Below are 12,272 nucleotides of genomic sequence, written 5' to 3' on the forward strand. Positions count from 1 at the left end.
TTTCTAGTACAGAGCAGTATTCAGAGGTTCCAAGAGAAGTTTTTTATCTTTGCTTTAACACCTCAGCAGGTCAGAGAAATCTGTATTTCCAGGTAAGAAGTGTGGCATAGTGTAGGTAAACTTCTGCAAAATTTCAGGAGAAAGTGTGGAATTTTGGTTCATTTTATGCATTGCATAAGCTTGCAGATACAGAGCAACAATCCTCATGGAAGTTATGCTGAGTTTATCTGTTTTGTTTTCTTCGGGAACTACTGTGTGCAGAATTTATGTGCAGTTGGGGTAAATCCTACACCACTAAAGAGTTGACAATTATCCTGCTCCAAATAATGGTGATTATTTAGAGAGGTGGTAAGCTTTTCTTCCCTGCATGTTTCCTGGCTGCAGGAATGGAAGGCTGCTGTTATCTTTTGTCCCAGGGTTCATGTTGTTGCAAAACCCATGGTGTAAGCCAAAAGAATTCATAGGGATTTTTCCTCTCTGGCAACATCATACTTTATTGTTACTATAAGCTCTTGACAGAGGATGTTGATCCTCAAGTCCTGCTTAACCTGCAGTAGCTGAACAGGTGTCACTCATAAGACTTGTTCATAGTTCAGTAAAAGAAAAATTAAGAGCAAAGCTCAGTGATGTTGGGATAGGTGTGCAAGTTCTTTCTGCATATGACTGGAATATGAGATCTGTTGTCTAAATGGGTATTTCTCTTCTTTCTCTTTGTCACAGGGACTTCTTACCAGGGGGCAGGAGAGATTATACAGTTCAAGTTCAGATAAGGTATGTTTTTCATAGTGCTTTCTTTTATAACTTCTTAATTGGTTAATGTAATGTAAGTCTAGATGCTTGTAGGGACATATGAATGTGATGACACTTGAAAATGATGCTTTCTCATTTTGGGGATATAGGTTATGCCTAGCAGAGACGAGCTGCCCTCAAGAAGATAATTACCCTAGTAGTTTGTGCATTAAAGTAAATGGGAAGCTGTTTCCATTGCCGGTAAGTTTATTTGTACATATTTGTGGCTTCTTTGTGACTTGTGGTATGTGTTCTGTAATGTTAGCTTGATAAAACAGTCAAGCTGTTTGTTATCACTCAAAGTTTTCTTGTTACTAATGTTAGGCATATGGTTTGTACATTTGCTGTGTGAGATAGGCATTACTACTATTAATCATGTTACAGCCACTGCATGGATTAATTGTTTTAGTCACCTATAGCAAACCTCGTCTGTTGTAGTTAATACAATAAAATATGTAAAAAACAAACCAGTGTCTGTATAGGGAATCCTCCTCATAGGTCTTCACTACTGGTAGTAGCCCTTGCAGTTTCAGCTATCTATATGTGTGATTGGCCTGAGTTCCTTGTTATGAAGGAATGGTATCACTTTCTCATGCACAAGTTTGTACAATACTCTGCATCTGTCTGGTTAGAGCAGAATTCATTGTGGTGGTGAAGAATAGACACATTTTAGGGTTCCTAGCATTTACTGATACTGGAACAGAACAGTATTGGCAGTTCATACACTTTACTGGTGTTTGATGTTGCAAAAGTTAGCATGTAGGCAGGGTCACCTTGTTGTCCGAAATGTGGGTTCATCACCTGGTGTGCAAAAAAGCCAATCCTCACACACAAGAGAGATATTGCGTTTATTCAGTCCTGGGTGCTCAGTGGAATTTCCACAAATCAAACACACCAGCCAGGAGAAGGGTAGCGAGATTTATGCAGAAATATTACTCAAAATCCCACCTAACTGATACACATGTATGAGGCTACATCATCATGTTAAGTCATCCTTTTGGCTATATTTCAAAACATATTGCGCCTGCACCAGTTCTTCCAGTCTTCTCTGGTGGTCTTCTGGGGAGTATCCCCTTCCCTGATTATCCCTTATAAGGTATTGGTTCAACTCAGGACATGACTGTGCACTTGTCTTATAGCCAGGTCCACGGTCCATCAGCCAAGGAGGATGTAAATCTTAATACAATATAAAGCACAAACCTTTATAACTGCTTTTGGCTACACCTGGAATATTGAATATTGTTTAGTATATGTTACTGTTTAACCCAGAATTAACTATAGCTTGTACTAGAGAAAGAACTACATATATCAACCTCAAGGCTTGAATATATACAAAAAGGGAAAAGCAATTTTGTTGTTCTTAAAAATCTCTGGAATAATAGAACAGAGAGAAGCTCTTACACAGCCCATTCTGAGCTAGTTCTGGAAGCTATAGAAGATGGAAAAAGTTGTAGTACAGAGGGCTTTTTTCAGCAGCACATTTGGAACAATGTTGTGTGGAGAGAAGAGTTGTGAAACCTCTTTCAAAATGTTTGTCACCTTCTTGGTGTGTCAGATGTGTTGTCATGAACTCTCCCTCTTGCAAAATGCAACCATGACTGCTTTTTTGTCTCTACTCAGCTTAAATGAGACTATCTAGCTTCTCTTTCCCCTACTTCTTTAACCACCGCATCACTGCTCTTCTGTCTGTCTTCAGCATGTAAGAGGATTTCTTTCATATGTTTCCTGGTCAGTATTTTCTGCAAATGCCAGTCTTGCTGATGTAGTTTATGCCCTGCTGTGCTGTGTTATGCTATCCATTTTGTGCATAATGTGTCACGGTCGTAGTAAAAGTTGTTTGCAATCTTGGATTATTGCTTTGCTTTAGATCTAAATTCTGTAGGTTCTTCCTGCACATCATAAGATGATTCTTTAATCTGTTCAGCAGAAACTTTAGGTGAGAAAGTAAATAAATGACTATTGTCTTGGCAGCTTCCTTTCCTCTCCTTCAGTATGAGCTGAATGACTAATATATTCAGTCTGAGTGCTCCTGCAAACATTTCTTGTTGATTTGGTCACTGTCTGCATCCCTCTGGTGGTTCCTTTCTGTTGCAGGAAATGTAAGATAACTTCTTTGTCTCAAAGACCACTATTGTCCAACTCAGGAGTGTTGGTGTTACGTAATTAAATTGGTGATGCCAACCTCTATTGCCAACTTGTACAATTCTTAAGTGAGTACTATTCTGTCTTTCCCTGGTATAGCAGTTAATGCATCTGCAGATGTCTGTAAATTATTTTTGGTCATATCCTTGGCTGCAATTCTTAACAGAAACTTCAAAGATGTACTGCTTCAAGTTGTGCCAACTCATGTTAACACAGTGTATTCCTACAATCCAGAAGGAGGATCTGGGAGACTACAGGCCTGTCAGTCTGACCTCAGTGCTGGGAAAGGTTATGTAGCAGATCATCTTGAGTGCCATTATGCAGCACATGCAGGACAACCAGGTGATCAGGCCCAGTCAGCATGGGTTCACAAAAGGCATGTCCTGCTTGACAAACCTGATCTTCTACGACAAGGTGACCAATTTAGTGGATGAGGGAAAGGCTGTGGATGTTGTTTACATGGACCTTTGTAAAGCCTTTGACACAGTTTCCCACAGCATTCTCCTGGAGAAACTGGCTACATAGGGCCTAGACCAGTGTACTCTTTGCTGGATAAAACACTGAAGTGGTGTTCCCCAGGACTCAGTATTGGGGCCAGTTCTGTTTAATATCTTTATCAACGATCTGGATGAGGGGATTAAGTGCACCCTCAGTAAGTTTGCAGATGACTCTAAGTTGGGAGGGAATGTTGATCTGCCTGAGTATAAGGCGGCTCTGCAGAGGGACCTGGACAGGTTAGATTGATGGGCCAAAGCCAATTGTTCAACAAGGCAAAGGGCTGGGTCCTGCACTTGGGTCAAAACAACCCCATGCAACTCTACAGGCTTGGGGAAGAGTAGCTGGAAAGTTGCCCAGTGGAAAAGGACCTGGAGGTGCTGGTTGACAGCTGTCTATGAGCCAGCAGTGTGCCCAGGTTGCCAAGAAGGCAAATGGTATCCTAGCTTGTATCAGAAACAGTGTGGCCAGAAGGACTAGGGAAGTGATTGTCTCCTTGTGTTCAGCACTGGTGAGGCTGCACCTCAAATACTGTGTTCAGTTTTTGGGTCACTGTAAGGGTTCAAAAACAAAAAAGGGGGGTTTGAGTGGTTAACTTCCCCCTCCCCCGTTTGGCTTTACTTGATACCTGTTGAAACCCCCCCCACGGGTAGTACACACTCCTGCTCAAAAAGGGAATGAGGACACTGAGTGAGGGGTTTATATATGTTGATAATTTATAAACAGAACAGGGGTGTACAAATGTAAATATAATACAAGCCACTGATAGGCTGCAAAGGAAAGAAGGAAGATGGTTATGATAAAAGGAGGTGATTTAGAGTGCGTCGCAGTTCCCCCCCGTTGGGGTCGTCGTTGTGCGTGTGAGAATGGGGAGTGAACTCTATAGAGACAGGAAAGCAGGGAAGATTTGCGGATGGGGTTCTTACACTCCTGGCGCGTTGAAGGTAGCAGTAGTGACGGCTCCTGGGCTGGAAGGCAGTAGACACACACCACGTGGGCGGCAGCGGTGCAGCAGCGCTCGGGGCTCGGGCGCTCCCTGGCTCCACCCCCGGCTTCGTCGGCGCGGCGGTTCCCGGCTTGGGCGGCTCCCTCGGAGCGGCTCCTCCCGGCTCGGCTAGGCTGGGCTCCGGCACGGTGCTCCTTCCGGCTCGGTTCTGGGTCCGGCGGCTGCAGGCAGAGGCGCGGTGCGGCCCCGGCTCGGGCGGCTCTTCGTCTCTTCTTGGGGACCAGACAAGGATCTCGGCTCTCTGTTCTTAAAAGAACAGTAAGATTTCAGCCTTTATTTAGCCCCTCGAGTCCCACGAAAATCTGGCAGGCAGTAGCAGAGTGGCGTGCCGTAGGCTACCAGTGATTTCCGTTCTCCTTTCAACAGAGGCAGAAGCCCCCCCCTGCTGTCCGGTGACTTCTGTCCAGGTTAGGGTGACACAGCACACCGTTTCAGGTGCTGCAATGTATTATGCCATCTGCACGCCAGCCCTGGCCCAGCCAATCTCGAGTCCTGGAGCAGAACAGACCACCCACAAGCAGTCAGGTAGGCCCCCCTCTGCAAGACACCCGCACCTCAGGTTTTGACTGGTTCCTGGTGCCACAGACACTGCGCAGGAGCGGTGTCCATTCAGTCTCCCTTATATGTTGAAATAGTTTTATGGGAGACATATTTTCTGTGGTAAGGGGCATAACCCTTACAGTCACTCACTACAAGAAGGATATTGAGGTGCTGGAGTGAGTCCAAAGAAGGGTCTGGAGAACAAGTCTTACAAGGAGCAGCTGAGGGAACTGGGGTTGTTTAGTCTGAAGAAAAAAAGGCTGAGGGGAGACCTCATGGCCCTGTCTAACTACCTGAAAGGAGGTTGTAGCGAGGTGGGTGTTGGTCTCATTTCCCAAATAACAAGCAACAGGACAAGAGGAAATGGCCTCAAGTTGCACCAGGGGCGGTTTAGATTACTTTTGGGTCATGGAAGTATCCTTTCCTGAGATAGTCTATGCCAAGGATGCACGGAGCATCTGGGCCAGTCACTACAGGGTGCATTTGCCACTCCTTACCAGTGAGGCTCACATCGGCCTCCACAACAGTCAGTTGTTGAGAACCTCCTGTTACTCCAGAAACAGTGATGGAATCTGTCCCTTTATGATTTGATGGCATTAGGGTGCACTGTGCACCAGTGTCCACCAGGGCTTTATACCTTTGTGGTTCTAATGTGCCAGGCCATCGAATCCACACAGTCCAGTAAACTCTGTTGTCCCTCTCCTCCCCCTGGCTGGAGGCAGGGCACCACTAATGTTGAGCATTTGAGGTTGAAGCACCATCCTGTGTGGAGGACCAGTCAGTGTAGACTGGTGTAGACTTCTTCCTGGAAGAACCATCTCCTACCTTTTTTTTGTTTAGTAGCTCATGCACGCATATCTGGAGAATATCAGTGGGTCTCTTCTCCCAGATTCTCATGTCCTCTTTAAAATAATTACTCGAGAGACCACAGGTGGCGTCAAAGTGAGTCCCATTTCTCTTGCTGCTCTCTCATAGCAGGATGTCTCTGTTAATGGCTGCAACATGAGACCAATTGTCTCTAGGAAGAATCTGGAGTTTACCTCCCCATCTGTTTGGCATCTTATTCTTTCTGTCAGTCATTTTTTCAATGGCTGAGGTGTGGAACTGATGGGGATCAGAGATCTTGTCTCCATACTGTTGTGCTCTGAAAGCCACCTCATGCACAGTTGGTCTTGCCTCGTCATCAAAGCATCTCATAAAGGAGAATATATGGCCATGCGCTGCTGGTACAGCCTGAGCAAACCTCTGGAACATTTGTGTGTCGCACAGAAAGTCATCAGGATTTGTAAGTCCATCTTTATCATAGATCACCTCTCGCACAGCTACTTCTCTCAAATATGTGATGGTTTTCTCAAGAGTGGGTGTTCTGCTTCGGCACCATTCGATGTCACCCTTGTAGGGGTGTTGCAAGCCGGTACCGGGGGGCTACCGGCTGTCAGGATACTTTTGCGACTCCCCCTCTCAATGTGGAGGGGTTTGTGAATGAGCCCGAGGGTCACACGCGGCGCTGCCTCTCACAGAGGAACGGCCACCGCGGGGCCGTATTTCCGGGTGGTAGCTAGAAAGCCCCCCCCCAACCCACCACGCTCAGAGATTGCCTCTAAAGCCAAGATTTACTCCACAAACTAATAGGTTTATTAAGGGTTAACACAAACCGAGGGATGATGTTCGGGGACAATACAGGTGTGAATGGCTACCAGGGATATCAATATGTATGTAATGAGCAAGTGTCCTTTAGGGAGGCAATGCAAAGATGCTTTTAAGGGAGAGGATTAAGGATCAAAGGGAGGAGGGAGGAGGGAAGGAAACCCGACGCCGGTCCTCCTTAAGAGGTCGCGCTGTGTGTGCAAGTATGAGGAAAGGAATATGTGTGTGTGGGTATGTGTGTGTGTGTGTGTGTGTGAGGTGATGTTACCCTCCGGCGGCTTGTCCAGCGTTGGTCGGTGGCCGGAAGGCAGGACGGCAGGTCCGTGGTGTCGGAGGGGCGGCCTCTCGGCAGCGGGTGCAGCTCCCGTCGGTTTCCTCTCCAGCAGCAGCAACACGGGGAGGGGGCTCCGGCCCCGACCCCAGGGCTCGGGACCCCGGCACGCTCGGCGCTGAGGCTCAGGCTGGACCCGGGGCAGGCAGGCAGGCAGGGTCCCAGCACCAGTGTCCGCAGCAGGGGGATGTCCCAGGCAGGAAGCGTCCGAACGGGCCTCAGGGAGGAGGGAAGGGCCCACCTGCTGCCCTCGCCACCTTTTGTACCCCCTGACCCACCTGTCCAGTCAGTGTCACTGTCCAGAGCCAATGAGCATCCGTGAGCCCCACTTTAAGGCGGTGACTGCCAGGGGCACAGGGTGGCTTGTTGTCCATCCTTTCTGTCCCGGGCCACATCTGTTATTTTGGGTTCAGTTGTCCTTGAGAAGCAAGTCTGTTTTAGTTCGTTAGCTGGGGATAATCAGGAGAGGCCTTCGCTGGCTTAAAAGACATTTTGTTTAGACTTATGTGGGGAAGAAAAGGACAGTTTCCCACATCTCACCCCGTGGCTTTTAAGGCAGCAAGGTGTAGAGTTAAGTTTTATGTGCACAAATGTATATTATATCTGGATTCCTGCCCAAATCCTTCTCCTCCACATTTGATCCTCACCCTCCGTGGGTGTTGGCTGGGATACACATATGTATGGACAAGGGAACAATTCTCATATAGTATAAGTATATACAATCACATGTCTAACAATCTAACATATCTTCAAAAGCTCTATGATCACTAATTATTACTAGTTTTAACAAATAAGTTATACACACATTGAAGACACTTAGATTTACCAATCATCTAGTCTAAACCACATTCTTATCAACATGTCAAACTCTTGTTATTTTTGGCAGTCATCAGATTGTTCAATGGTTATTATTGAACCAGAAGAAAGCATTTATATTATCATTCACCCTTGAATCCCAGCTGCAGTATCAGACTCGATCACTGGGAATCTTGAGTGAAGTCGTCTTGCTCGAGCACAGTTCATGCAGGAAGGACATAACGCTGGCTACACATGGGTACAAGACTAGGAATAGAATAATTGCAGTTATTATAACACAAACTCAATTTTCAATTCTATTGGGAAAAAAAAAAGGAAAGAAAAGAGAAATAGATTATTTAGGGAATTCCCAAACTTAAATCAAGTTCTTGTCACTTCAGTGAGTTTTGTAATAATGTTCTGATTTCCATCCAAGATAATACATTGCAAGCAGCAACTCAAAGGCAAGTACAGAAGGAGACAATATTACAGAGCACCTTGTTTAGGCCATGGGGTGATCAGTCCCACAGCGGTCACAAAGTAGCTCCTCTGGAGTCCAGTAGCAGGTTGATCAGGCCTGGTACTGCCACCAGGATGTCTCTGGCTCTTTAAGCTGTCATGCTTTGCAATATATTGATTAACATCATTAGACATAAATACACAGAGATACAAACACACATACAAAACTGAAACACCGATTTACTCAACATGAATTATCCACCTTGTACTGATTTTGTGTTGCTTGTCATTTAAATCAGATGCAACCCATGTATTTGAATTCACCGGTGTTTGTAAGGTGAGCTTGACCTTACCAATGTGTGGCAAATTTGCCAGGACAATTTGTCCAGGATGGAGAGGAGTTTTAGATTGCTTAAAAGACCTTTTATTTTTTCTGTGATCTTGAGTGGGTAACTCAGGGAAAAAGGCATTCAGGCGGGGGCACCCATTCACCCCCCACCTATTGTTTATAGTAGTGACTGCATACCTTAACCTTTCATCCCATTTCGAGTCCTGTGGGCGAATAAGGCTTTTAATTAACCCATTAGTGCGTTCCACTATTCCATTGGCTTGTGGGTAGTATGGGACATGAAATGTCCATTGAATACCTTCCCTCTTAGCCCACTGTTGTACAAGGTGTGAGGTGAAGTGAGTTCCATTGTCAGATTGGATATTTGTGGGTTTAGGTAGAATTCCAAAGACCTTTTCTAAGAAGCAAACCGTGTTTTCACCATTTGCCTTAGAAACAGCTTCGGCACAGGTCAATCCTGACACCACCTCCACAATCACAATGACATATTGTTTGTTTCCTGATCTTCGGAAGGGACCGATGTAGTCCACCTGCCATGTGGACCACAAGGGTTTTCCTTCCCTGATATGCAGAGTGTCAGTTGTTAGGGGATGTTCCCCAAGTCTAATTTTGCAAAGATCACATGAGGAGATGACTGTTTTGCATTGCTCACGGGTAACAGGCCATCCCCGGCCTTGTGCCTCTTTGTATAGATCAAGGATTCCTGAATGGCCCCTCTTACAGTGAAGCCATTCGAGCAATCTTTTCCATTCCTGATTTTCTCCTTCTGTGATAGCTGATCGGATTTCCTTCACATCAATCCTAGCTAGCTCATCAACATAGTTATTCCACTTACTGGCTTCGTCTTTTAGAGCAGCTTGGTGTGAAGGTACCCATCCTACATGAAAATTAGGATTCTTTTTGGCAATTTTCAGAATTTGTTGCCACTTCTCTTTATGCCAGACAGGCACTCCGTTAATTTCCCAATTGTTACTTTCCCAGAAAGTAATCCATTCCACACAGCCTTTAAAAACCGCAAAGGAGTCTGTGTAAATGTACACAGCGTCCTTGGAGGCTTTTTCTTTTAGGAAAACATTAAGAACAGCGTCCAATTCTCCCACTTGGGCACTGCCTTTATCTTGGTTTATGATTTGTTCGCCTGTGGCAGGTTTAACTGCAGCAGATTTGAACAACCAAGTTTTCCCTTCTCTTCGGGATGAAGCATCTGTGAACCAAGCATTAACCAGTTCACTTCTATATTCTGGGGCTTCTTTGATAGGACTGGGAACTTTCATTATCAAATCCTTTTCATTTGTAGATTCAATTTGTTCCTGGATTTTCAATTGTTTATCTGGGCCTTCTTCAAGTTGAAACAGTCCAGAATAGTACTCAATTTGACTATACCATTTTCTGATTGTACCCTTTTGGGATATTCCTTCTGGAGGGGCCTTTCCAGACAGTACTTGGTTAACTACCTTGAAGGGGCCTCGAAGAATTACTTTTTGTTTTTTAATGATCTTGCTGATTTCTTTTAGTGCTGTACACACTGTTAGCAATCCCTTTTCCAGAACAGAATATCGTTTTTCTGAATCTTTCAATGACTGAGAGTAAAAGCCAATTGGTCGAGTACTCCCAGTAGGTCCCTGTTGCCAAAAATGATATGATAAGGCACTGGTTGAAAACCCCCACTCTATTATTATTGGATCCTCCGGGTGAAGGGGCCCCAGAGTTTGGTATGTCTGCGCCTCCAATAACAACAGTTCAAGGGCCTCATCATGAGACTGATCCCATTCCCAGTGACGATTTTTCTTTAATAGATCAAAAAGAGGACGTGCTATGATGGATAGGTCTGGGATATGCTTTCTCCAATACTGGAAGGTTCCTAATATCCCTTGTAGTTCTTTCTTATTGGTGGGTGCCTTTATCTCTCCTAAGTAAGATAAAGTATCGGAAGGAATATTCCAGGTCCCTCCTTTCCATCTTATTCCCAGAAATTTTGCCTCTTGGGATGGAGGTTGCTTTTTCTCTTCAGGGATTTCTATTTGCATATCAGTGAGATGCTTGATGATAGCATCATAAACTGCTTTTACCTCCCCCTCACTCTGGCCCCCTACCAGCACATCATCTATGTATTGATAGATTTTTACCTTGGAATTATTTCTGATTTCTGGAATGTTTTCCAGTTCACACGCAAGCGCGTGATGAGCTAGTGTGGGTGAGTGTTTATATCCCTGGGGCAACCTTGTGAAAGTGTACTGCACCCCATCCCAAGTGAAGGCAAAATACTTCTGGTCCTCAGGATCAATAGGGATTTGGAAGAACATATCCTTTATGTCCAGGGAGGCCAGCACTGGGTGTGCTGCTTCCTGGATCTCTAACACCAGATCAGCAATGTTAGGTACAGCAGCGGTGAGTGCATCTGTATTGGCATTCAATTTCCTGTAGTCGACTGTCATTCTCCATTTACCATTGGGTTTTCTTACAGGCCAAATTGGGGAGTTAAATGGTGAATGACAGGGCACAATAATGCCCTTTTGTTTTAGATCAGAAATGACTTCTTTGATGCCTTCCTTAGCAGCAACAGGAATGGAATACTGCTTAATATTTGTGATCCTGCTTTGTGGCAGACGGGGAGCACGTTGTAGCAACCTCAGCTTTAGTGTGGGTGTGCCAAAATTCCAGTAGCGACCGTTCTCATCTCTCCACGCTCGGCCCAAGAGAACATCCATTCCTAACAAATTGTAAGGAATGTCACCCACAATCATTTCAGTCCGAATCGGTTCTTCCTCTCCTGGTAGATTTAAAGTGACTTTAGCTGTTTTTTGTAAAGCAGAGTTACCAAATGCTCCACTTACATATATTGGCTTTTTAGCTGGTTTAATGCCACATTGTTCAGCTACATCAGCTTTTAGCGTGGAAATCTGTGCTCCTGTGTCCACCACAAATGTTACAGGATAGCGTCTTGGCCCAACAGCACAAGTAAGCTCCAAGTCCCCATTTTTGTTTTGAACTAATCGTAGTACGTTTTGCCAATCTCTTGGAGGGTTGGGAGCTTTAGGGCCTGATTGTTTGTCATTTTTCTGTTGATCATTTTCATTTCCTATGTCAAAATTTTGGTTTTCCTCTCCCCCCCCCGTCTCTTTTTCTTTCTTTTTGATTTCTTTTTCTTGGCAGAAGGAGGGCTATTTAGTTTCCCGACTTGTTGGGTTTTTCCCTGGATCTGTCTCTTGAATTAGACCTTGAGCTGGGCCGTGTAGGCCAACTTTCTACCAGGTCTTTCAGAAGCTGATAAGAATAATCCTGAGACAAAAGCTTCGATGGGATACCTTTATGCCTGGCTTCCTCCTTAAGCTTAGCGTAGGGCCCTTTGTCATCACCTCGAGATGAAGCACCTTTGTTTTCAGGGTACTGGCTTTTATGGGTGATGTTTGGCTTTCTGTTGTTTCTAGATCTATCCACGACTGTCCAGTCACCCCGTGATTTCTCCCGCTGCTTAGGAGGATCCCGGGGTGACCTGGCAGCCACATCAGCATAGGAGGGTCGAGTCTTTTGTCTGGCTGCAGAAGGCTTGGGAACATCTTCAGAATCAGATGTATCCTCATATTCCTTGCCGTATTTTATCAATTCTTTGGCCAAATCAGACCATGTAAATCCTCACAGATCTCCTTTTTCGATTCTAAGTTTGATTTTCACGGCTGCCTCTTTAAGTAACAGAGGGAGCCCCCTGATTAAGGCCTTCA

The 12,272-nt window shown here is 45.1% G+C and overlaps 2 protein-coding genes across 16 annotated transcripts in view; one reads left to right on the forward strand and one right to left on the reverse strand.

Moving 5' to 3' along the window:
- Window positions 1-12,272, reverse strand: part of LOC127395168 (uncharacterized) — a 1,033,854-nt gene that overhangs the window by 997,248 nt on the left and 24,334 nt on the right. The window lies entirely within an intron of this gene.
- The window catches only part of LOC127395173 (E3 SUMO-protein ligase PIAS2-like), a 56,286-nt gene that overhangs the window by 22,823 nt on the left and 21,191 nt on the right, over window positions 1-12,272 (forward strand). For all 8 annotated transcript variants that reach the window (XM_051641701.1, XM_051641708.1, XM_051641706.1 and 5 more), the window contains exons 3-5: window positions 8-92; window positions 721-771; window positions 900-990. In XM_051641701.1, the coding sequence (XP_051497661.1) occupies window positions 8-92; window positions 721-771; window positions 900-990 (227 nt within the window). The remainder of the gene's footprint in view (window positions 1-7; window positions 93-720; window positions 772-899; window positions 991-12,272) is intronic.

This window comes from Apus apus, chromosome W, assembly GCF_020740795.1.
Source record: "Apus apus isolate bApuApu2 chromosome W, bApuApu2.pri.cur, whole genome shotgun sequence".
In the NCBI taxonomy this organism is placed as follows: Eukaryota; Metazoa; Chordata; class Aves; order Apodiformes; family Apodidae; genus Apus; species Apus apus.